The 26,249-nt window shown below is 35.1% G+C and overlaps 1 protein-coding gene across 6 annotated transcripts in view; it reads left to right on the forward strand.

Annotated features, from left to right (window-relative positions):
* Positions 1-16,243, forward strand: part of LOC131164190 (glycerol-3-phosphate acyltransferase, chloroplastic) — a 97,296-nt gene extending 81,053 nt beyond the window's left edge. For 2 of the 6 annotated variants that reach the window (XM_058121194.1, XM_058121199.1), the window contains 2 exons: positions 7,850-8,028; positions 9,478-9,909. In XM_058121194.1, the coding sequence (XP_057977177.1) occupies positions 7,850-7,984 (135 nt within the window). In that variant the 3' untranslated portion in view covers positions 7,985-8,028; positions 9,478-9,909. Of the gene's footprint in view, positions 1-7,849; positions 8,029-8,150; positions 8,477-9,477; positions 9,910-15,933 lie in introns of those variants that run through there. The other 4 variants (XM_058121198.1, XM_058121197.1, XM_058121195.1 and 1 more) reach the window with 4 other exon arrangements.
* The last annotated feature ends 10,006 nt before the right edge of the window (positions 16,244-26,249 follow it).

A 26,249-nucleotide genomic window follows, 5' to 3' on the forward strand; every position in this document is an offset into this window, starting at 1 on the left:
GCCCCTAGTTGATAAATTGAGGAAAAAGATAGCAGGTTGGAAATTTCTGCTTTTATCTCAAGGGGGCCGCTTAATTTTAATTAAGCATGTATTATCATCAATGGCGGTTCATCAATTGGCGGTTTTGGACATTCCTACTACTGTCTTCAAAAGATAAATTCTATGTTATCAAATTTTTTTTGGAGTGGAGTAAATGACAAAAGGAAAAGGAATTGGTGTTCCTGGTCTAATATATGTAAGCCTGTTTATGAGGGTGGTTTGGGTGTTAGGGATTTGGAGGAGGTAAAAAAATCATTGCATATGAAGTTTGTGTGGAAATTGTTAACTATGGATAATCTGTGGACTCAATTCTTTAAAACCAAGTATTTGTATAAGAAACACCACTTCAGAGAAATGAAACTAGAGAAAGGAACCAGATTTTGGAGATCGATTTTTCGTGTGCTTCCTGAAGTTTTAGAGCATGTCCGTGTTCGAATTAAAGAAGGGTCGGCTTCTTTCTGATTTGATCGTTGGTTAGCCTTTGGACCCCTTTGTGCTAAGGTTCAGGAAATCAGTAACCATAAGCTTCAAACTCAAGATTGTTGGGATAGAGATGGGTGGAATGTTGATTTATTAGTGGATTTGTTGGGTGAAGATCAGGTTGAGGAAGTAATGAACTTTGCTATTTCTTGCAAGGAGGGTCCAGATACAGTAATTTGGGAACCTTCAACAGATGGGAAATTCACCACGGCAAGTGCTTGGGAAATTATAAGGGAGCATAAAGAGGAATTCTCAGTTGCAAAATGGATCTGGCATCCTATATTGCCAAAAAGGGTGTCAATTTGTATGTGGAAGTCTTGGTTTGCTTGTCTTCCGGTTGATACTCGTATTAAAGAAGTAGGTGTCCAGATGGCCTCTCGATGTGATTGTTGTTCAAATGCCAATATTAAATCTCTAGACCATGTGTTTTGCACCGGATCTTTTGCTCAGGAGGTATGGAAAAAAGCAGCAGTGGCGTTGGGTGTTAGTTGTATGGCAACGAGTACTTGGAAAGGCGGAGTTAATGTCTTGTTTAGTTGTGCCAGACGGGCCTCACAGTTAGGCATTTTGATAGGTCTTATACCTAGTCTCATCATTTGGAGACTCTGGACTCGTCGATGTAGAGCCAGGATGGAATCAATTCATGATTTGGTGAGAACTGTGGCTTGATATTAAATATTGGTTGATATCTATTTCAGACAAGTTAAATAAATGTGCACCTGCTTCTTGCGCGGATATTGCAATCATTCGTGCTTTGGATATTCAAGTAAAAAATGTTGGGGTTTGTCTTCCTCGTGTAGTCAGATGGTGTAAACCTGGGATAGGTTGGGTTAAGTTGAATGTGGATGGGAGCTGTAGAGGTAACCCAGGGAATTGTGGTGGTGGAGGCGTGATAAGAGATGAAAAAGGTTTATTTAAAGCAGCTTTTTCCTCATTATTGGGTTATGGAACAAATAACATGGCTGAATTGAAGGCGATTATTTTAGGGATTAATCTATGCAAAGATCTCGGATTTGATCAAGTGGAGATTGCATGTGACACTGCTTTGTTGGTTCAGTGGATAAATTCTGGGAAGTGCTCGGTTTGGAGCTTATGGGAATTGTGGGAAGAACTTATGCTTGCATTAAGAGGCATACAGTTCAAAGTGGAACATGTTTACAGGGAGGCGAATAAAAGTGTAGATTTCTTTGCCAAACAGGGTGAATCTGGTATTTCTCGATCATATAGTTGTCAAGATGATCTTCCTCAGCAAGTCAGGGGAATGATTTGATTAGACTTGTTGGGTTTTCCTTCTTTGCGCTCATGATGTTTTGTGTTATTACTCTTTTAGTAGTTTAGTTTCTTAGTTTTTTGGTTGCTGGTGTTTGGTTTTTTGGTTTGGTTTATGTTAGTTAAGTTAGTTTTAGGGTCTTGGAAATTTGCTTTTATTGTCCCAAAGGCTCAAACTTGTAACCACTGTTTTCTCCGCCATAAATGAGGGTTTTTCTAATAAAGTTTAGGAGGTGCCGCCCTCTTTTACCAAAAAAAAAAAGTATGTTGATATAATCCTAATTGGGGATGATACAGTAGAGATGAAAAGATTAAAGAACGTCCTAGCTACTGAGTTTGAAATTAAAGACTTTGGACAAATGCGGTATTTCTTGGGAATGGAAGTTGCTAGATCAAAAAAGGGTATCAGTGTCTCTCAGCAAAAGTATATCAATAATCTCCTAACCGAAAGTTGCATGCTTGGAAGCAAACCTAGTGAAACCCCAATTAAAATAGTAAAGAGGGTCGAAGACTGCGAAATACCAGTTGAAAAGGAGAGGTATCCGAGATTGGTTGGTAAACTAATCTACCTATCACATACCAGACCCAATATTGCATTTGCAGGAAGTGTGGTAAGCCAACACATGCATTCACCAAAAAAGGCTCACTTAGATGCTGTGTACAAGATCCTCAGGTGCCTTAAGGGCTCTCCGGGCAAAGGACTCTTCAAAAAAAGTGAAAGCAAAGAAGTAGAAATTTTTACAGATGCAGATTAGGCAGGATTAGTGGAAGATAGAAGGTCTACCACCGGATGTTGCACCATCGTATGAGGAAATTTGGTAACTTGGATAAGCAAAAAACAAAATGTAGTGGCTCGAAGTAGTGCTGAAGCTAAATTTAGAGCAGTTGCACAAGGAATATGTGAAGGACTGTGGTTACGGAAACTCTTGGAAGAGCTACAAATTCTGGTGAAATTTCCTATCAAACTCTATTGTGACAACAAAGCGGCCATTAGTATCTCTCTCAATCCAGTTTAACATGATAGGACTAAATATGTGGAAGTGGACCCCGACATTTTATCGAAGAGAAGGTTGAAGAAGGAACCATCTGTATGACTTACGTACCTACCAAGGAACAAATTGCAGATATCTTTACTAAAGGGTTAGCATGACAGAACTTTGATGATTTCATTAGGAAGTTGGAGATGATTAATATCTATGATCCAACTTGAGGGGGAGTGTTGAAATCCTGAGTATCCGTGGGAATATGGTGTAAATTAGGAAAGTGGGTAAATGTAGAAGACTGTATATTATTCTGTAGGGAGATTGTTTCCTTGTTTAGAATATTTGATTGTATTATATATTGTAAGATTAGGATGTACATAATTCAGATTTCAAGAAATACAGAAATTCCATTCTGTTTTCAATGAGGCTGCAACTTCAGTTTTTACCCTATTCAAAACATTAGTGATAGTCACCAAAGCAGTCTCCATGTTTTGTGGCTACACAAAAACTCCACATTTGCAGATGTATCGACATTAGTCACCATGTTGCTGGTTATATATATACATATAAGTCACCGTCTTGCTGCTTTTATATATATATACACATGTGTATATATATGTACACTGACTATATATTGCCAAAGACCCTTAAGCCCTTAGCATAATTTGCCAAAAATTCTCAGTCTATTCTTGCAATTTCTCTAATTTGACTCCTAATTTCTCAAGAACTATCTTCAATTGACCCTTAATCTTGAGTATCGTGCAGAAATTAAACAGATCCACATAGAAAACTCATGAAATGCAGTGATGGACTCTGATTCCTTGTGCTGGCAGTGATAATTGACTCTCCAGAATGCTGATGATACAATGGCAGTTGAATTTCAAGCAACCCTGATCAAAATATTGCACATGAATGCAAAATTCAGTGTCTGAAATTCAATTATTGCACTGCTGATCAAGATTTCAGGTGCTGAATTTTAGTCATGTGCACTGCCTACGCATGGAACGTGCCTGCTGCTGGAATTGGTCCTCTGATGATGTGCTTTCAGCTGCTGGCGGATCAAGTCGTGTTGAATCTAATAGTGTTCATGGCGTATTAAGAAAACTCCAGCAATGGTGAGATTTTGAGGGTATGGTGGCCAGGAAAATTTGGCCTGTGCGTAGGAGCTCTCAGACTGTTGGGCAGCAATGGAATTTTGGGGAAGAGCTTTCGTAGGTCTCTGTCTTTAATGGTGCATGGTGGTAGAGGTGCCGCAAAATAGTTCTCTGGGAGGGGTGTTCGAAATTGAAGGTACTGACTGTAATTTTTGGTTATTTTCAAGCGGGGAGCTGGTCTGCAATGAACAGTGCTGCCGATGGGTAGGGTAAATGTATACTCAAGGAAAGCTATTGAGTGAGAAGAGGAAAGAAAGAAGATCGAAGATGGAGAAGAGAGAAGATGGGTCAAGGATTCTGGAGGAATTTTGATTGCTGTAGGGGGACAAAGGGGCTGGAATTTGACAGAAAAGACACGAAGAACAAGAATGGTAAGGGGAAAATGAGGGTTAAAAATGGATGAATGGAGAATGCTGTTGCACTTTTTTCCATATGACATAGTCACAGCAATAAGGGGGACTGTCAGAGGGAATTCAAGTGGGGGGAAAACTCTCATTTAACTTCCACTTTCAAATTCACAGAAACTTCTCTTACATGGCTTTCACACTATTTGTAAGTGTTAGATTACCACATTCCCTAAAAGCTTAAGCTGTTAGCTTTTGGGCTAACAACGTATATCAAGCCTTAACTCTCCCCCTGCATGTGCAGCCCAACAGCGTGAACAAATGACAAATTACACCATTACAGGAAATAAAATAATTTTTAAACACAACATAATAAACGCGGGCAACTAGAACAGAGCCTATGACCTCCCGACTACCGTGGTCTGATACCATGTTAGATTACCACTTTACTAAAAGCTTAAGCTGTTGTATATCAAGCCTTATCAACAAGAAAGCCTAACTACTAGAAAATTACAAATATACCCCTTAATATATAAGAAATTACAAAATAAGTTCTGTTTCTATATCTGTCTTGAAAGAGAGTACAGTGATGAAAGAGAGTACAGTGACCACTCCAAAGACCTTGAGGGTTGCATTGAAATGCTGCACAAGGGAAGATACTGCACCGGAGGCAAAAGAGAATATGAATTATTTCCGTGGTATAGAATGTTGTGAGGTTGTGAAATATCTTACCAGTGGCATGGAGTGTTGTTTGAGGACATCCCCGACGTCAATCATTGGCGCTGAGTGAGTAGATCTGCACATGGCGCATTGGCTACTTGGTGGAATTAGGTGGTAGTCTATGCTCAATTCAGGCCATGTTTATTCCTAGGATATTATGAAGGCTAATGGGTTTTATATTTTGTGGTTTGGACAAGGCAGTGGAGCTTCATGATGTTGGAGAGTAGATGGAGTTTAAGGAGTTGTGATGGCTTCAAGGATGACCAAGACAGGGCAAATTGAAAACATGGTAGAGATTTGTTAGACTTAAGACTTGAATTTGGACAGAAGAGCAGAGTGAAATTGTAGTTCTGGGCAGAAAGTGACAGTCAAATCTACTATTAAGATTGAATGATCAGTCCTTGTTGATAGGTCAACTGATGTGTTGATAAGCGTGATTGTTTTTTTTCTGCTTTGAAAACTCTTGCAGCTAAAATCTCCAGTTTTTGGTAGGATATGTTTCTATGAGAAAAGGATGTTCTTGGTGGGGGGGAGGGGTGGTGGGGTGGTTGGAGAGAGGGCAATAGGGGGCAGTGGGGCACTTGAAGAGTGGGGAACGCCTGAGAACTATTGGGATTTACTCTAAAGGGTATAAAGTTCATTATTCTTGAGGGCTGTTGTCAGACAGCCTACAAGGGGCTTTGGTTCTATCGTTATATTGACCTAAGAGTTGTTTGATGCCGTGTAGAAGGATTGTTTGATTCCCCAAAATAACCTTCTGTTTACATTGGCACCTTTGGTTGAACCATGTTAAATTTGTGTCTTCTTCCCTTCCTATTTAGTATTTACCTGCTTTTCTTTGTGCTTCTTGATTGTGCGGGGTTGATTGTTGATCCTAGAGTTTACCAAATCTGGAACAGATTTGTGGATCTGGATTTGTTTTTATTTCTTGGATACTATTGGTTGATTGAGGAGGACAAAAAGAAAATAGTTGAGGCGAAGGTTTTCAATAGCAACTGCGATGGTTACATCATCATGTAAGGGCATCATGTGACACGGTTTTAGGGCTCAAATGCTGTTAAATATTGGCTCAAATGGCGGGAATAAAATAGCAGTATAATCTGCTACGGCTGGCTACAGTTGCAATATGCTGTTACAGGACCAGTAGCAGCCTCCGCCGGACTATTATGTTGCAAATTTATTTTTTACTTTTTTCTTTTTCTCATTTTCTCTTTGTTTTTCCCCTTTCGTAAATCAATCCTGATTACCCATGTGATGAGGGGAAAAATATTATAAGGAGGTTGCAATGGAAAAAAAAAGGGGGCAGCCTGGTGCACAAAGCTCCCTTGTATGCGGGCTCAGGGGAGGGGCGGACTACAACACCTTTGGTAATATTCAAGAGAGATGCTGTGTTTAACAATTTGACATTAACATTGTTTTTGTCAAACAAATAATCTGGTATTTATTTTTTATATTTTTCAACTTTAACCTTTTTGTTTAGTTTTTGTCTTGTCCAAATTGTTAATTATAAGTTTTATGATTATTAATTTATAATGATGTAGTTTTGTAGCTTAGGTTTTATAATGTAGCTTTTTTAAATTATTAGATTTTTAGAATTTAGGTTATAAAATAACTGAACTTGTTTAATTTACTGTTTGTTTTGTTTGCATCTAATAGATAATTGTGTATATGTTATTACAAGACTAATCCATTTTGTTTCACTAATTTATTTGTTGCATATATGATTAACCAGTGATCTATTTATGTTTATGGTCATAAATTGATAAAAAATAAAAATAAATATTAAGTTTCATGATTATAAATTTATAATAATGTAATTTTATTGCTTAGGTTGTATAATATAGCTCGTTGGTTTAAATTTACTGGATTTTTTTAAAATTATTGTTTGTTTGTGTATCTACAAGCCTAAGCTATTTTGTTTCATTAACTTATTTGTTGCGTATATGATTAACCAATGATCTGTTTATCCGTATGGTCATAAATTGATGAAATGAAAGTGAAGTATAATTTTTGTCATTATAAAACCATGATAACATTTATTACCCTTACTAGACAATGTTAATAAGTTGAAATAAATGGTCCAAAATACATTGAAAATCTTATTAAGAATAAGAAGGGTAGGGTCTTGAAACATAAAAATATACTAAATATAGACATGGTTGTGCATCTTGAAAAAACTTCACAACCTTTACAGCCGCTTTCTGTTATGTGACACTGCTACTCCCACTTTCCTCTACACCTGTTACTATTGCACTATACTACTTGCTACCTCTCTTTAAAACCATGGCTTAAGGACCTTAAATGCTAAGTGGGAGGCTGAGAGCGTCTATTTGAACCTCTTGCATGCTAAGAGAGGAGGAAGGCTGAAGGAAATAACCAATTACTTGTTTAAAAAAAGAACCAAATTTCTGAAATACATAAAATATAATTTTCTTTTTCAACTTTGGAACTGGGAGTGACAGCTAAATTTTGGTTATGAATTACATGTGGCTGTCAAGACTAAAACATGGTAAAAGTGATTTTTAATCATTTCATTATTCATCTGATTGTATAGTATACACATGTTTCTACAATCTTCATACAGCTAACTTGGTTCGTATGTAAGTGTGCAAAATGCTGCAAGGTCAAAATAACCTGATGCAGGAAAGAAAATTGAGAGGATGATATGTATTAGGATTTTTATACATCAATGATGGTTTCAACTCTTCAGCTTCTCATTAGTCTCTGAAAGTCAAAGTAGGTGAACTTATGCACAGAATCTTGTTATGAGCATATGGACACGTCATATTTCTTTCCCTTCTCTTTCTTTTATTTTGTTTTCTTTTTTTCCCCTCAAGATGAGGTAATTATTCCTTTTCAGGTTAAGGAGGCATATTCGAAGGCACTGCATGATTCTGTTACTGAACAATACAATGTGCTCAAATCTGCCATACATGGCAAACAAGGACTGGAGGCATCCATTCCAGATGTCTCATTATCACAACCATGGCAGTAGCTGGCCTTTCATACCTTTTACCTGTTGCCTTGCATTATAGTCAGGTACCTCTCACTTTGGAATTTTAATTTAAATATTATGACAAGGAACTTAATGCTCTTTTTGGTCTTGGAATTGTTATAACAACTCTTGCCTGGCTATACTTTAAATGCCTTTCCCTTCCTAGGATGTTTTTCTCATTAAAATTTGTTAGATATGCTGGTCATAACTAACCTGCAAAACTGAAGGGAGAGCTATTGATTGAATGCACCGAGAAGTTGAAGATTCATGCACAGCCCAAACATCCAATGAAAAGACTTTGATGCTATGAAATTCTCAACCAGCTATGAGTATTTTTATTTAGTTTTTAATTGTTGATGTGTTTTTTGTGGGAAGCATTGGTGACAAACATGTAGTTGACATGATATTCAGTCATTAGCTGGTCAGATGTTAGCTTAAATTTCCAAAATACAGTTTAATTTAATTTGGCACTTGCAAGCTGTGAGTTACACAGATCCTTGTTTTGTTTTCCCTACATTACAGATAGGGCTGCAAACAAGCTGGGCCAAGCAAAGCCGAGCTTCAGCATGCTTGGGCTCAGCTCGATATTAGAAATATTGGCACGGGCTCGAGCTCGAGCTTGGCTCATTTGCAGGCTCGGGTTAGGGCTCGTGCTGAATTCTTATAAATGACCTCATAATAACAGTTTCATTCACCTATTTTGTTTGGGCCTGGATTTATGCCTTTCTCTTTGGGCGATTTAGCCAATATTGGATTCTTGGGATTGAGCCAACTTAACGAGCTCATTACCGAGCTCCTGAATGAGCTCATTTGAGCTAGTTATCGAGTCACTCACAACCCGAAACAAGCCAAGCCTGGCAATGCTCATGCTCGGCTCTTTTACAAACCGAGCCTAAAAATTGGGTTTGTGGCTTGCTCATTTAGATAATAAATGAACCCCAACGAGCCCTTACTGAGCGGAGCTCTCATGAGCGGCTTGGTTCATTTGCAGCCCTAATTGCAGACTGCTTATCTGCATTATTTTGATATTAATTTTATGATCAGATATGTATAAATTTGAATAAAAGGACAGTCCAGTGGATAGAGTTCTTAAGTGTGCAGGGTCCAAGGAAGAGGCAGACCATGATGGTTCTATACTATGCAGCCTTGCCTTGCATTTTTGCAAAAGATTTTTTCCACATCTCGAACCTCACCGGGCAACAACTCTACTATTGCGCCAAGGCTCCCCCTCATATGTTTAAATTTGAACGAAAAGATAAATAAAAAATATATCCGTAGCTTCATATTGATTCTTGGATGAAGCATTTTTATTACTCCTGAACCATAGATTTATAAATTTTTTAAATTGAAAAACTAAACACATTTGCATGAAGAGGCCCCTCCTGAGAAGGCGTAGCAGGAAGAGTAAACTTTAGAACTTGCACAGGAAACCTGTGCATATTATATTCACATTCCATCCTTTTGATGAATTTGTTGTGATTTCCTTTTTCCAGGTGAAGACAATTCTTTTGACATGATTGTTTAGCTTATTCGACTAGATGCCACTTCTGTTCAATAAAAGTAGGCCGTGCAAGAGATTGGCCCTATTTATTCATACCCCTCTGCGATCTTCAGTGGAGTTTTGCATATCCTGATTATTCTTCCTCGCATATTCTTTTGTGGGGATTCATCTGAAAAACAACCTGCCAGTCCAGTTGAATCTCAGGTCTGTGCTGTACATATCTGTTCCTGTGGGACTTCAGCTGGTCATTCATATTAATTCACGTGTATATGCTACTCCACCGGGATGTATGGGTTCTTTAGCTAATTTCTCAGATCTCTCTCTCTTAATTTTTTTTTTGGTTATTTCAATGTTCCAAACTTATCACAGGAATGCCTCAAGTAAAACTTTCTCCAAATTGCAATGCAAAATTCTGGTTCTAATATAGTCTGATGATGGTTTCCTTGTGCTGAGAGTCTGATAGCATTGTATCTTGCTTTTGATCATCCGTCTTTATTACTGAGGATGTTAATCTCCTAGGTTAAAATATTTCATGCACCGACTGAATTAGCTTCAAACTTGCCTTCATGTCTGCAGTCCCATTTATGCATGCATAAATAACAGCACGTAAAGTCCAACTTCGGAGCAGAAAAAAGGGCACGTCGGGTCCAACTAGATATGGTCAGTCTTTTCCTCCAAATAAAAAAAATATTTATGAGCTCATGTTTTTGCTAATTATGAGCAGTTATGAATTAATCATAAAATGACCAATTATGAACTGAGGTACTTCAAAAAAAATAAAAAAGTGAAATAATTAAGAGTAAATAACTATTTCTCTAATTTTTTAATGTTAAATTATATTCCATCTTATTTTAAGAAGAGCTATTTCGTTGAACTAAACAAGCAGTTAGCTCTCGGCATGACTGAGAGTGAATGCTGACCAAGCAACATCTTCGTTAATAACCTCTCTTTGTTTTTGTTAATGAGATGATTAAGGAATATATGAGCCAAAATCCTGCTTGAATTTCAGTAGTTCTCATCCCTAACAACAAAAGAAATTAGGAATGAGAGTAGTGTCCAAGAAAACAAAAAAGTTGAATTTTTTTGCGCTGTGTTCTATCACCTCAAGCCTCTTGTTGACGTATCCTTGTGCACCGTGCTACCAAACACCCCTCCGCTAGTTGAATTATGTTGGGAACTGGTCTACACAACCCTTCTAAAGTCTCGTTAAACATGTTCAATCTCAAAACTAGGACTGATGTGCTCAATATTGGGAGTGTACAAAAATTATTAATAAATTAAAAACTAAGATTAATCATTACTTTGATCACTTGCCAAAAATAAAAGGAAAACAACTTGAAAGACTTGGGGTGTATTCTAGGGGATCACTCCGATGTTTATGTTAAGGAATTTGAAAGAATTGTATGTTTGTAAAAATGAAAGTATGGATGAGAATAAGATAAGATAAGATGTCTTATCTTCCTTAGGGTGTCCTTTTATAAGCATTCGAGATACCTCCTTATTGATTTCCCTACTAATGGATTGCAGAGGTTATATTTTGAATAGGTTACTAGGGAGTTAAGATTGGTGTGCTAACCCCTCTGCTTTAATTAACGGACATTACCTTCTTTCTATTAATCCCTCAATGTTTTCTCAGTTTTTGGTCTTACCTTAGTTAATGCACAGTTTAATATCAGGATCTCTTTTAAGTTATATCAATTGTCCTCCTACTCTCGAATCTTAGAGTTACCTTTTTGACTTGAGAGTACATTGTATTTACTATAAGTTCTTTTATTATCACGAGATTCGAATTAAGTCGTCAAATGGGCATCTTTGTGCCTAATGAGCGATGCTCATTAGATGAACCAATACTCTACTAAACAATGCCCATTTCTTGTTGCTTCATGAGTAATGTTCATCAAATGGGTTTGTACTTTATCAAGCAGTGCTCATCTCTTGTTGCCTCATGAGTGATGCTCATTAAATGAACATTTTTGGATCTCATGAGCGGTGCTCATCAAATGGACCAATTTTTTATCAAGCAATGTATGTCTCTTGTTACCTCAGTGATGTTCATTAAATGGACATTTTTGGACTTCATGAGCGGTACTCATCAAATAAGCTAATTTTTTGTCAAGCAATGCTCGTCTCTCGTCACCTTATAAGTAGTTCTTATCAAATGGATTTTTATTTTATTTTATTTTATTTTTATGTCATGAGTGGTGCTCATCAAATGGACCAATTTTTTATCAAATAGTGTCTGTCGCTTGCGCCTTATGAGCATTGCTCATCAAATGTGCATTTTTTGGACCTCGTGAATGGTGCTCATCAAATAGGTCAATTATTTGTTGAGCACTGTCCGTCTCTTATTGTCTCGTGAGCAATGCTCATCAAGTGAACATTTTTGGCTTTAAGAGGATTGCTCATTCGATGGGCAAATTTTTTGTCGAGCAATGTTGTCTCTTGCCTTATGAGCAATGTTCATCAATTGGCAGACCTTATGAGGAGGATGCTCATCAGATAGGCCAATTTTTTATCGAGTAGTGCTTGTTTTCTTAGTAGATTTTTCTAGCATGATTCGTATCTTACAAAGTCTCTAGGTCCGTGCCACCTTTTTTTATCCTATAAATAGTCCCTTTCCCTTCTATTATATTCAATACTTTGAAGGGAAATCTTCACTAGAGGTATGTTTCCTTACTCTTCCCTCAAAGATTTCACCAGCGTCTCTAGTTTGTTTTCTCTTCAAATTTGATATGCTTCTTTTTGTGCTGATAACTTCCTCCAAGTTGATATATTTCTGAGTCTGCACCATTAGCTCTCTCATATTAGTTGGAGGTTGCCTCCCTATGGAATTTAGGAAGTCACAAGGTTGCAAGGTCATTGTCAAAACAGCTACTATTACTTCATGATCTAGATTTCTAATCTCTAGGGTTGTATTGATAAAATGGCACATGAACTCTTTCAATGTCTTTTTCTTTCCTTGAACTAATATGTTTCACAAACTACTGCTCCATCATAGAGACTTAATCGAGCCGAGCTTCAATGTTCAGTGCCATGCTCTAGTGTTCCCCTTCAAGGTTGTTGCCAATGTTTAGCACATAATTGCTTTAGGTGTACTTTGCTATTGGATCAACATTATGAAGGTGTCAAGGTGGTATAGGGGATCTGACGACCTATCTTCTTCTTCTATGTTGGGCATCTTGAATTCACTAGGCAAAGGGATCCCCATTATTTCCTTGGTAAAGGGTGGATAGGAAGATCTAACTGAGATTTTCCCTATTAAGGTTGGCCGCGAAGTTCCTTTACCAACTTTTCCAGTTGATCAGTTCTTTTGAGTTTTTCTTCAAATTGCTGGAATCGTTCTCATTAATGCACACACTGTTGGCTCCTTCTACTTCTTTGTCGGATCTAAAATTCTCAAGGCTAGTTCATGCGGTACCACTGCCTTACCCTTAGCTATCATTTCTACTTGAGCTGCCCCTAAGCCATGTTCTATAGGAATTTTTTTTTTTTTTTATATTTTTGTAAGATCATGCTAAACATCTCTTCCATCCTCCTTTGGAAGGCTAGAAATTGGCCTAAAGGCATAATTTGCAGCAAATTGCCTAGTGGTGGGGAGTGAATTGACTAGCGTGATTGTTCCCCAAACGGGTTCAGACTCGAAATTGCATGATGTAGCCATAACTAAATTTTAGAAAGAAATCATTCCAACTTTCCTACAGACGGTGTCAACTATTACTGTCGAAATTTGTTAAGGAGAATTTCAATCAATCATGACTTTGATCACCTGCAAATAAAAAGAGAAAAACGACTTGGAGAACCAAAGATATACTCGAAGGAATCACTCTGATGTTTAAGTTAGGGAATGAAAAAATTGTATATTTGCAATAGTAAAAGTATAGATGAGAATAAGATAAGATGAGATGTTATATCTCTCTTAAGGGTCCTTTTATAGGCACTCTAATGATGGCAAGGGTTACATTTAGGATAGGTTATAGGGAGTAAAGATTGGTGTCTTAATGCCCCTGCTTTAATTAATGGGTGTTACCTCCTTTCTATTAATCCCTCAATGCCTTTTCAATTTTTGGTCTTATATTAGTTAATGTCAAGTTTAATGTGAGGATCTCTTTTAGGTTATGTCAAAGTTTAAATATCAGCTTTTAATTTTGGTTGTAGAAATATGCTAGTAAAAAAAAAACAAAAAATGAATATGAGAGGCAGATGGGGAAGTGCTTTTTGGCTTTCCCACTCATAAACACCCACTAGGCCATCTGCAAGCATATTCTTCCATGCCCAGGGGCTTTGGCCAAGCTTAAATTTGCGATTTTGGATCTAGCCTTAATGGGCTTTCTGCCACTTTTCTTTGAACAGCATTGGTTCAAATGAACCAATTGTTTTGAAGACTGTGATTACAAGTTAAAAAATTAGTTAATGGGCTTTCTCCCACTAGTGTTGAAGGAATTAGAGGCTCGAGGATATAGTTTCCATGTTGAATTGCACAATAGCTGAACATTATGGTGAGGCTTATCTACTTAGTTAATTGTTGAGTTTACTAATTTTTCTTCCTCTCTCTTTCTTTTTAGAAGTTGTAGCTCTGCATTCCCCCACGTTTAAACTTGCATATATTCCATATGATTGAACAGCAAAATTGCAAAATAGTATGTCAATTATTATAGTTCTAGCTTCCTAAGAATCTAGGCAAAAAATACTTTTTCTTTTCTCTATAGGTATATACCCACGGGAGGTCCTCATGTGTTCAACATCCCTAGTATGCTTGAGAGCCCCCCTGCATAGGACGGAGCTCTAGGGAATTGGGGAATCCTTGCACTTTAAAACTCTCATAACTGGAGGCTACCCTTTTGTTGAAGAAGGCCCATGTAGGGGTCAACATGCACAATTAGCCAATTGTTGATTTTCTTTTCTGAAAAATATTTTTTCTTTTTCCTTTAAAAACTTTAGAAAAATATTTCATCACTCGCCACCCAAATTAATTATGGGCAAGAGTATACACATGCTTTTCAATGATTTTATTTTTTATGAATTTATTACAAAGATTTATGTGCTTTTCAGCTTTATTTTTTCTTTTTTGAAGTCTATGGTCATGCCCTTTCAACTCATGCTAATCTTATCATTGTTATTTAATAGCTTCTTCGTTCTACATTATTATTTTACAATTACATGAATTCTTAGTTTAACTATTTCAACAATTATCTCATTTTTAAAAAAATTCCTTTCTCATATTTATGAAGACTTATTCTTTGCTAGAATAAATGATTAAACATGTCATACTCATTCGTTTTTAAAGCATTCTTTACTTTTACCGCTATATCGAGTGCACATTCGGCAAAGTATAGACTATTTTTTTTTTCCCCCTAAAAAACTTTAATCGAAGAATATGTATATATTCTTTTGCTCAAACATTAGTTTTTGATTGGTCTAACTTTTCAAAATACACTTAATGAATTTAGTGCGCGCGTAGTTTTCTCTTGGTGTTATTGAGAAGACTATCCATGTGCGCTCCTCCTCGGGAGTGGGGATGGGGAACAACCCCCAACATACCAAAACTAGTTCTGCATCCACATATGGTAGTAAGGGGATGTAAGAGAACATAATTATAATAAACTAACTATTATCTTATGTTAAATTTGTACTTTGAGACAAAATTGATTGTGTGCCCATCGAGATTGGTCATAAAGACATGCAGTGGATTGTCCTTTTAAATTTCAATCCTAAAATGCTTTAGGTTTGGATTAATGTTTCTTAACCTTTCCATAGGCTCCTCGAGCATTTGTCATATATCATTTGCAGCACATATCTTTTTTATTTTTTTTATTCCTCTCGTCTTGATGATCTAATCTATTACCACTTCACTAAATCAATAGTATACTTCTTTCTAGTTAAAACGATCTAACGTGGTATTTAAATAATTGACAAAAGAAATTTTTTTAATCATTTCACCTACCATCTTGTCCATTTGAGCTTCTTAGAAATTGCTCCATTCTCTAAAACACCAAATTTATAATAATAAAACTCTCCTAATCTCCTAAGTTCTATACAAAATCCACTCTGCAGAGGCCTAGTCCAAGACCCTCATGAGATTTTCTTTTTTTAACGAAGAAAAAAAAAATCATTGCAATGCATTAATTAATTTGATTATAAGTGGAAGATAGATTTTGTTGGACCGCCTTTCATCGATACCAGTTAATTACCAACAAATATTAATTAACAATGCCCAGGCCATTTCTCGCCCAAAGAAAAACTAATTGAAGAAAAGAATAATATGTTTTAAATTATATATGTAGGGGGGAGGGGTTGGGTTCTCATGTGCGTGCATGCATGCCTATGGTAGATTCTAGGAAGACAAAACCCTGTGCCTGGGATCGACTCAGCATTGTTCAATTCTTTATCTATAAAAATATATATTCTGCAATTTATATTAACTTTGGCTCTGCATGTCTCTGTCTTTTAGAAGTTTGTTTCTTTATGCCGGTGGAAGATGATGATGATGATGATGATGATGATGCAGAGGACAACTTTCTTCTTTGTTAATATATGGAACCCCGAAGCATGCGTGCATGCATGCATACTGCACTACTTGCAGATCGATATACATGCATACATACATACGTATATATATATATATATATATATATATACTCTTTTCTTGATTTGTTTTTGTGCGGCTTGTCTGTTTCTTTATGGATTACAAGGAAGGAATTGAAAGGACCCCAAAAAAAAATGGCACTCCTCACAATACAAAATTCAAAACATGACCTAAATCTCTGCCCCCCATGAATGAATGCATGCATGCTGGCGACTGGCCTTTTAATTATTAATTAATAATATATATATATGTATATATATATTAATCCTGGTTCCTTTTCATTCACTCCTTTCTCAAGGCTTTGTATTGTTTATATATATACATGGTATTTGATTAATGTCACTTGCACGAGGTAATGGAATCATCTCAGCTTTCTCATCTAATTTGGGCATATATATATATTATACATACTAATAGTATGTTATATACTTATTAATAATAACAAGATTAGTAGGTGGAGTTGGATACGTGTATCGGGTATATCATCACTAAATTCATTTGGGAAATTCTGTCACTAAACTAAAAGTGTATGAGATCTACTAAATGAATGATTGTGAATTGGTCGACATACTGGAGAATTTCTCTAGATATATAAGTAACTATGGCTTAGAGTTGAAACTCATCCTGTTCATATAAAACACACTTAAAGAATAAAATCATAAAACTGAAAAGTTAAAATTGGCAATATTATGCATAAACAATAATGAAATAGCTTTCAACATCAATGATAACCTTCTATACATACATAGGATATTTTCATTAAATCCCAAAAATTCAAAATTATTTCCATTAAGCATGCTTTTAATTACATATTATGGTGTGACACTTAACTTTTAATGTTGTAAACATACTCATCTGACCATTTAATTCGTAACCCAAGATAATGATTATAGGTCAATAAATCTTTATCTAAATTGTTTTGCTCATTAATTATTAGGTATAAACATACTTGTCTAACTATTTAATCCTCAGTCTAAGCTAATAACTGTGGGTATGTCAAATTTTTATTCAAATTATTTCATTCATTAATTGTTTTTATTATTATTATTATTATTATTATTATTATTATTATTATTATTATCAAAGTGTACATTATGAGTACTTTAAAAATATCATCAATACTCTATATTTAATTTTTGGATAGGTTAGGTCTCACTTTCTTTCGTCATTACTTCAACCTCTCGACTTTTGTTTGATAGGTTTAGATTTTTTAATTTTTTGATTTTATTTTATTTTATTATTTTTGTTTTTGATAGGCCCGTTTAGATTTGTTTCTTATTTAGTTTTGTTTGGATTTGTAATCCTGTTTTGGTTTGTTGTTGGTGTTGTTTTTGGGAGGGCTTAATTTCTTTATCTGTAATCCCAATGCTTGTCTTGTAATCACAGTATTCCTCTGCCAAAAATAAGAGCATATCAATAAAGTTTGCATTTTTTTTAAAAAAATAACTATTTAATTTTTTATTTGTTAAATGACTCTTTAATTTTTATATTGCTAGTGAAAAGGTATTTGAAAAAATAGAGGGCTTGAAACAACCAAGTTTACTCTTTTAACCCACCCACTCAACTCTGTCATCCAACAACACTCCCAATATTATATATACACTAATCAACTTCAATTTAAAATCTTAAATTTAAATTTGTGTAATTGAATAAAATATAATACAAAGTTGGATTAAATTTATTTCAAGTGCGCATAAATTCAAACACATGACATGAAACAAGTACAAACATGTTGCCTTAGTTAATTCACCATTACAAGAAGTTTAGAGCATAAAAAATTATTCTCATAAATAATATTTTTGGGAATAGGTGCTCGTTTTATGGAAATATTTTTATTTGGTTAGAGTTATAGGATTTCCAAAAAAGTACGTAGAATCTTGGTAGGTATTTTAAGAAAATGATCGTTATACACCTAACATGCTTGTAAAGAATAAATGAACAATAATTATATTTTTCAATTCAAAAACCTACTAAAAATACATACTTAATTAATTTATATCCTAAAACTTTCAAAAATTATAAATGTAAAACATTAAAAACTTAATAATCAATATCGAAATACAGGGCAATATAATGCCTAAATATTTAACTATTATGTTTTTTTTATAAAATAATAATAATATTACTTTTATTTAACAAGTAACAAATGTCAATTAAACTGTTAATTAACATAACTATTAACACTTTTAATAAAAATTTCAAATCATGTCTAACTAAAAAGATAAAAAAATTTCTAGATAATATTTGTAATTAACATGTTTCACATTTTCTAATAAACAAAGTAACTAATATTTATGTCAATTAATATCTCTAATTTCCACTTTAATATTTTAAAATTAAAATTTTAATTATTTTGTAATTGAAAATTTAATTTAATTTTTTATTAAAACTTTATAAATATTATCTTTAATTAACATTATATATATATATATATACATACATATATATATATATATTAATTAAAATAGTTAATATTTTGCTAGTTTAAAATTTTCTCTTTAGTTTATGAGTAATTTATTATTTTAAACATCATAATAAAGTATTATTATATTATAAGACCATTATTATCTAAAGGCCAAAATAGTAAAAGCAATTCTAAAAAGTAAAATTCCATGAAAATTCCATTCTCGTCAAATTTATCTTTCATCATTCTCATGAATGTGAACATGTGATAGCAGCAAATGTGAAAATGCATCTTCACATTTCCATCCAAAGATATTGTGAATCAAAGAGTCCTAAAGAAGTGTGAGTTGAATTCTTGTTTCACCGAGTATATTGAAATATAGCACCATGTGGTTTCATCATGCCTCCTAAGAAATATAATCTTTCCAACTCATGAACCCCAAGGCTCATTTCCCATATTAATTAATTAATTAATTAATAAGTTTCCCAACGAAAAATTTAGATTCCCTTTTAATATTGATATTTAAATTTGAAATCATTTTATTGGAGTAATACGATATGATGCATAATCTTTTTCACAATTTTTTAATTTCGTTAGTAATAGTGTGGCTCTCGTTAGGTTTTTCTCGTATCTTTTATTATTATTATTATTTTTATATCTAAGAATATAATTGATATTTTTAGTTTTCTTTCATTTTTTGGAGCAGTTAAACTAAACACCCAAAGTCTCTATTATTTTTATTTTTTAAAAAAGAAATTCCATTTATTCCCTCATGTCTGAGGCTACTAAATATTATTTCAAATGCATTTTAAAAGGTACAAAATAGTTGACAAAAAAAAATGACGAGAACCTCGCCTGGAAATTAGACAGTTTTTAAATATGATTGAAATAACAACAACAACAAAATCAAGCCTTAAGTACAACTAAGCGGGGTCGGGCATATGAATCCTTTTCCACCAATTTATGTGATCATGTATCATTTCTTTTAACAAATTTAAGACTATTAAATCCTAACTTACTATCTCATATCAAGTTATTTTAGGTCTACCCCTACCCTTTTTACTATCTCCCACAATAATTGACTCGCTACTCCTCACTAGCGTACTTTATGGTCTATGTTGCAAGTGTCCAAATCATCTGGGTCGTCTCTCCCTTATTTTATCTTTTATAGGAGGTACACTTAACTTAGTGCAAATATGTTCACTCCTTAATTTATCTTTCAGTATTATACTACTCATCTATCTAAGCTTTCTCATTTTGACAAATTTCGCTTTTTGGATATTTTGTTTCTTCGTCGCCCAACATTCTAATTCATATAGCATAGTTGGTCTTACAGTTGTCCTATAAAATTTATTTGTTGATTTTAAAGGTATTCTACGCTCACAAAGCACACTTGAAGCATTTCTCCATTTTACCCAACTTTATTTAACCGATCTATACATTACATCATCTTCAATTTCTTATTCAGCTTACATATATAATAGATCCAAGGTATCTAAATCTACAAGTGTTATTTATTTCTTCATCATCAAGTTTAAATTTGTCTCCAATATTCCTCCTATCATTACAGAAATTACATTTTATATATTTTGTCTTATTTTTATTCATTCTAAAGCCTCTAGATTCCAAAGCTCATCTCCATAATTCTAACTTATTATTATCATCTATTCCGCCCCTAGTTTCATCAATCAATACAATATCATTTGCAGATAACATATACCATGGGACCTCATTTTGAATGCTTTTAGTCAATTGGTCCATCACTAAAACAAAAAGATAAGGGTTCAAAGCACGTCCTTGATGTACACCTATGGTCATTGGAAACTCTCTAGTTTCTCCATCTATACTCCTCACACTAGTCACTATTCCATCCATCGTAGATATCCTTAATGACATCATTATACCTACTACATACACTTTTTTTTTTTTTTTTCTAAAACCCACCATAGAACTTCCCTAGGTACCCTATCATACGTTTTCGTAAAGTTAATAAATATCATATGCAAGTTCCTCTTTCTTTTCCTAAACTTTTTCATTAATTTTCTTAAAAGATATATATATATATAGCTTCTGTGGTAGATCTCCCAGTCATAAAGCCAAATTGATTTTATGAGACCTTTGTTTCTAATTAACCTTAATCTTTGTTCAACTACTCTTTCCCATAATTTTATCATATGACTTGTAAGTTTAATTCCATGATAATTATTACAATTTTAAATATCTCATGTATTTTTGTATATAGGTATTAAAATGTTTTTCCTCCATTCATCTGGAATTTCCTTAGTTCTTATAATTATGTTAAATAAATTAGTTGACCATATAATTTCGTTATCAGCTAAGCATTTCCAAACTTCAATTGGATGTTATCCGGTCTTATAGCTATTCAATTTTTCATCTTTTTAAGTGCAAACTTAACTTCGTTAACTCTATTTTTGTTAATAAATCTCATATTTTTAGTCTTTTCCTCATTTGTCGATTCTAATTTTAAGCCTTCCATTTGGTTTTCATTAAAAAACTTACTAAAGTAACTTCGTCATTTATCTTTTATGTCTTCGCCCTTAACCAAGACAATATCATCCTCACTTTTTATATATTATACATTTCTTAAGTCTTTACTCTTCCTTTCTCTAGCTTTTACAAGTTTAAATATATCTTCCCCCTTTTTTGTATATAATCTATCATATAAGCTATTAAATGATATGTGTTTAATTTCACTAATGCCTTTTTTTTTCGCATATTTTCTTGCCTTTTTATACTTTTCTAAGTTATCCATGTTTCTACATGTTTGTCACGTTTTATACCAAATTTTTTTTTTACAACTTTTTGGACATTTTATCCCACCATCAAGCTATTCGAGAATCTTTTCCTTGATTCACCTAAAATCTCTCTTGCTATCTATTTAATAGAGTTAGCTAATCTTGTCCCAAGAGTATTTGTATCTATCCCATCCTATATAGTCCAATCCCTATCTTTGTTATGTTATTTGAATGCTTTTGAATTTGTAACTACCATACATTGTACAATTCCTATATTTAGGACATTTTCATATTAGTGAAAGTATTCTGTAAATTCTTTACAGTTTCAAAGCTTATTTCTCTAACGAGTTTTTTTTTTTCCCTCATGGTCATTTCCCCTAAGTCTATGATTGTCAACAATTTCGAGCTTTTTGGCAGTGGAAACACTCATCTTGTTGCCATCAATGCTGACTCCCAACTTCCTCTAAAGCTAACCCCTTCCCACTTTCCTTCATGGCTCGCCCAACTGATGTCCTTGCTCATTGGCTATGATCTCCAAGGCTATCTTGATGGTACCAATGTATGTCTGTCACTGACACTTTCCACCAACACCTCTTCTGTCGAATCATCTTTTGCAGATGTCTCCAATCCGGCCTTCTGGCGTTGGCTCGGGCAAGATAAGCTGATCCTTCACACCATCCTGGAATTTGTCTTTGAACCAGTGATGCCACTCATTGTTGCTTCAACCACTGCTCGTGATGCATGGTCCAAGTTGGAACAATTGTATGACAATCGTTCACGTACTTGTGTTATGCAGATTAAAGAGGAGTTGACTCTCACTCAATGAGAGTCCCACTCGGTCTTAAAGTATCTCCATTCCATAAAGGCTCTAGTTAATGAACTTGTAGTGACTGACTCTCCCGTCTCAGTGGATGACATTACTCTTTATGTCCTCAACGGCCTCGGTCCTAAATTTTGTAATATTGTAGCACCCATTTGGGCACGTGAGACTTCTCTTACGTTTGAAGAGCTTCATGACATGCTAGTTGGCCACGAAAGCTACTTGAAACATGTTAAAGCTTCCAACTCTACCCTGGTTGCCACTGTAAACACCACTAAGCGTCGTACTATCGCTTCCAAATTCAAACGCAACCAACTTTCCAGCACCGGTTCCTCTGGTCAGAATCGCACCAACTCCGGTCGCTATAATCACAAAGAGTAGTCTGGTAAGCCCCAGATTATTTGCCAACTATGTGGTAAAGTGGGACACTAGGCCAAGACTTGTCACTCGATTTCTGGAGTGAAGTCTATGAATTGTGCCACTACCATTGTGTCCAACGAAAAAAAGTGGCTTGTGGATTTCGCTGCTTCTCACGATATCACCTCTAATCTTGCCAATTTATCTGTTCACTTAGAGTATAATGGCATGAATGAGGTCATCATTGGTGATGGCTCAGGTTTGCGTATCACACATATTGGCTCTATAACCCTTCCCTCTTCCTCGAAGCCCTTTACATTAACTAATACTCTTTGTGTTCCTAATATTCACAAGAGCTTGATCTCTATTTATAATTTCACTCATTTCAATAATGTCTATCTTAAGTTTCACCCATTTTATTTTATTTTTTGTTAAGGATCGGAGCACGGGGGCGACTCTTCTTTGCAGCAAATGTCAGGATAGTGTCTATCTAATGCCAATGGTTTCTCTCGCTACCAAGTCTTCTATTTTAGCACTTCTTGGTGAACAAACAACATATGCAACTGCATCCATCGAACAAAATTGTTGATTTTTTTATTCGTAGTTTCTCTCTTCCAGTTGTAGTGTCTTGTACCTCTTCCCCATCTCTTTGTACTGCTTGTCAATGCAATAAAAGTCATAAATTTCTTTTTTCTTCCACTTCTCTTGTTAGCACTCATCATCTTGAATATATCTATACAAATCTTTGGGGGCCTACATGTAATGACCGGATAATTTTTTTTTTTTTTAATAAATACTATGAAATTCCACCACTCCGACACCATCTACTATAAATAACCATCAACTTATGCAGCGAGAAGCTTACTTTATATAACCATAATCATAAATATACAATACCAGAGTGCTAAAATGCTCCCAAAATATACATATACTACTGTTCCCAAAATACCCTCAACAGAACTAGGTTATACAGAGATAACCTCCCAAAAATACTCACTCCACTGACAGGGCAACGCTGTAGCCCCACTACCTGCGAGCCTGATCTGCTCGTCTAATTGGATCACCTGAAAAATGTCAATTTAATGGGATGAGACGACGCTTAATAAGACAAAATATGTTATTGCTAGTGTGTGGCAAGTGAATTACATTTCTATAAAAATCTGATTCTATAAAATAATGAATAACTAAATCTGGGAATACAGGTACAAATAATATATAATACCACCTTGTTCACGTTACTTAACATAACTGTCTTTATAAGTTTTCTATTCATAATACTTTTAATATACATAAGTACATCCTCTGTTTTTGTAAACTGTATATACATATAAATACTAAAAAACTTCCCTGTGGATAATTATATGTCATGATTTAACCCCTCATGACAGGGTTGTGCGGCCCATAGGCGGGATCTATCACTGGCTGGCCTACCAGGATAAATCACTATACTCCGTCAGTCAGATCGGCCCCCTCAACCCATATCTAATGGGGAGCCTGTCCACGACATAGGCACGATCGACTCTGTATACCACATATTATCTGAATATGTGGGTGCACTCTACCGTGCTCTGTAAAATGTATCTATAATGGTCTATTAGGGTCTGATACTATATATTACGTTTCTACATACAATTATTTGTTTCACCATGATTCTGTAATAACTGTATTAACCATGACGTTGTAATAAACTGTATCTATATTAACTGTGTTTCTGAAATTAATTGTAAATTTATATGTCATGGTACTGTAAAACTAAATAATCATGGTATTCTGATAAAATACTATAAAACATGTTTCCTGTCTGTATATTCAGTAAAACATAATCCTGAAAATACTGTAAAACATATCTCTATACTGTATCCATATTCTCATGCCACATAGTAATTAAAACATCTTAAACACAATTGATAACTTTATAAAATTCCTGCTGTGAATAATAATCTGGTAAAAATATATTTTATATTGAAAATCATACTAGAACTGCCTAGCATAGCATATTTCCCTTACCTGATTCCTGCTAAAATCTCATACTGTGATGAGTCCTACACCCACAGGGTTTCCCACTCAACACCTTGAAAGCAACATTTTCCAGAACAAAATATCATTATTTCTACGTCTACTACATTTCCTACAACTGCTGTGAAACCAAATATTGGATAAAAGACCTTACCCTAAATCTGGGATGAAATTCAACTCAGTCCCACCAACGATCCACTCTAGTAGACTTGGAGAGAACTTCCCAAGAGCGTCGTGGTGGCCTCAAATCGTCGATCTGACGACTAACGGAGCCAGAATCGAAGAGAGAAGTGGGAGGAACCGTAGAGGGGAGAGAGAGGGTTTTTCTGCTGAAAATTTCTACGTAAAATCCGAGTTTAACACTATTTATACATGGCTTTCATTGACGAGCCATGTCACCTCGTCGACAAGCTCAAGAAGGCAACTCGTCGACGAACTTCCCCCCTCTCATCGACGAAATTCAGAATCACCTAGGTATCCTCTCGGTATCTACTCGTCGACGAAGCACATGTTCGTCGACGAAGTCTGCTACCGCTGTCTTTTATTATTTCTATTTTCCTCTCTCTTTATTATTTAAATACTATTATTCTTCAGGTCATTATACTACGTCTTCCACTTCAATTGATGGGTTTCATTTTTATGCCTTATTTGTTGATAATTTTAATAAGTATTATTGGTTGTTTCCCATCCGTTGAAAAAGTGATGTTCGCTCCATTTTCTTTCAGTTAAAAAGGCCACTTGAAAAATAATTTGGTTTTCAAATCAAGCATTTATACTCTGATAATTAGGGGGAGGGGAATATCATGCTCATTGCCAATTTCTTTCTTCTAATTCCATTAGTTGGCTAACCACCGCTCCTTATAGACCTCAACAAAATAGTACAAATGAACGTCGACATCGTCATGTTGTCAAAACAGACCTAACTCTATTGAGTTAGGTGAGTCTTCCTCCATTTTATTAGTTCTATGTGTTTCAGGCAACGGTTTATTTAATAAATCATATGCCCACTCCAATTTTGAAAAATAAAAGTTCATTCAAATGTTTATTTGGTCCTACCCAATAACAAGAAGTTGCAAATTTTTGGTTGTCAGTGTTACCCATGGCTAAAACCTTATACCACAAGTAAACTACAACCAAAATCAACGCCTTCTCTCTTTTTCAGTTACTCGAGCTCACAAAGTGCCTATAAGTGTATGGACCTAGTTACATCTCGCATCTACTTATCAATGCGTGTGGTATTTAATGAGTGTATTTTTCCCTTTTCTTCCTCTGCCCATGTCACTGTGCCTTCTCTGTCAGTTTCAGGTGCTAACACATAAGATCTTACCATACCGACGGTGCCTTCCATTGGACGGATCCCCTCCTATCCTTCCACCGCGACGGACAGCGCTCCTACAGCTTTGGGTCCATTTTCCTCGCCATCTTCTTCCCCTGCACAATCTCGACCAGCGACAATAACTTCACCCACCACACCTACAACTCCGAACCAGTACACCTGTACTCATGCTATGACCCGGTCTATGAATAATATTCATAAATCCAAACATCTTTACCTTGCCACCAAACATCCTCTTCCTCAACCTGTAGAGCCCACATATGTGTCTCGGGCCTTGAAGGATCCCAAGTGGCAGCATGCTATATCAGAGGAGTTCACTACTTTGGTTAAACATAGCATATAGGAGCTTGTTCCACTACGCTCCACCATCAAACCCGTTGGTTGTAAATTGCTTTTCTGAATCAAACAAAATCCTAATGGTAGTATTTCTCGCTATAAAGCAAGGCTAGTGGCCAAAGGTTTTCATCAACAGCATGGTTTTCATTAAAATGA

This window comes from Malania oleifera, chromosome 9 (assembly GCF_029873635.1).
Source record: "Malania oleifera isolate guangnan ecotype guangnan chromosome 9, ASM2987363v1, whole genome shotgun sequence".
Taxonomy (NCBI): domain Eukaryota; kingdom Viridiplantae; phylum Streptophyta; class Magnoliopsida; order Santalales; family Ximeniaceae; genus Malania; species Malania oleifera.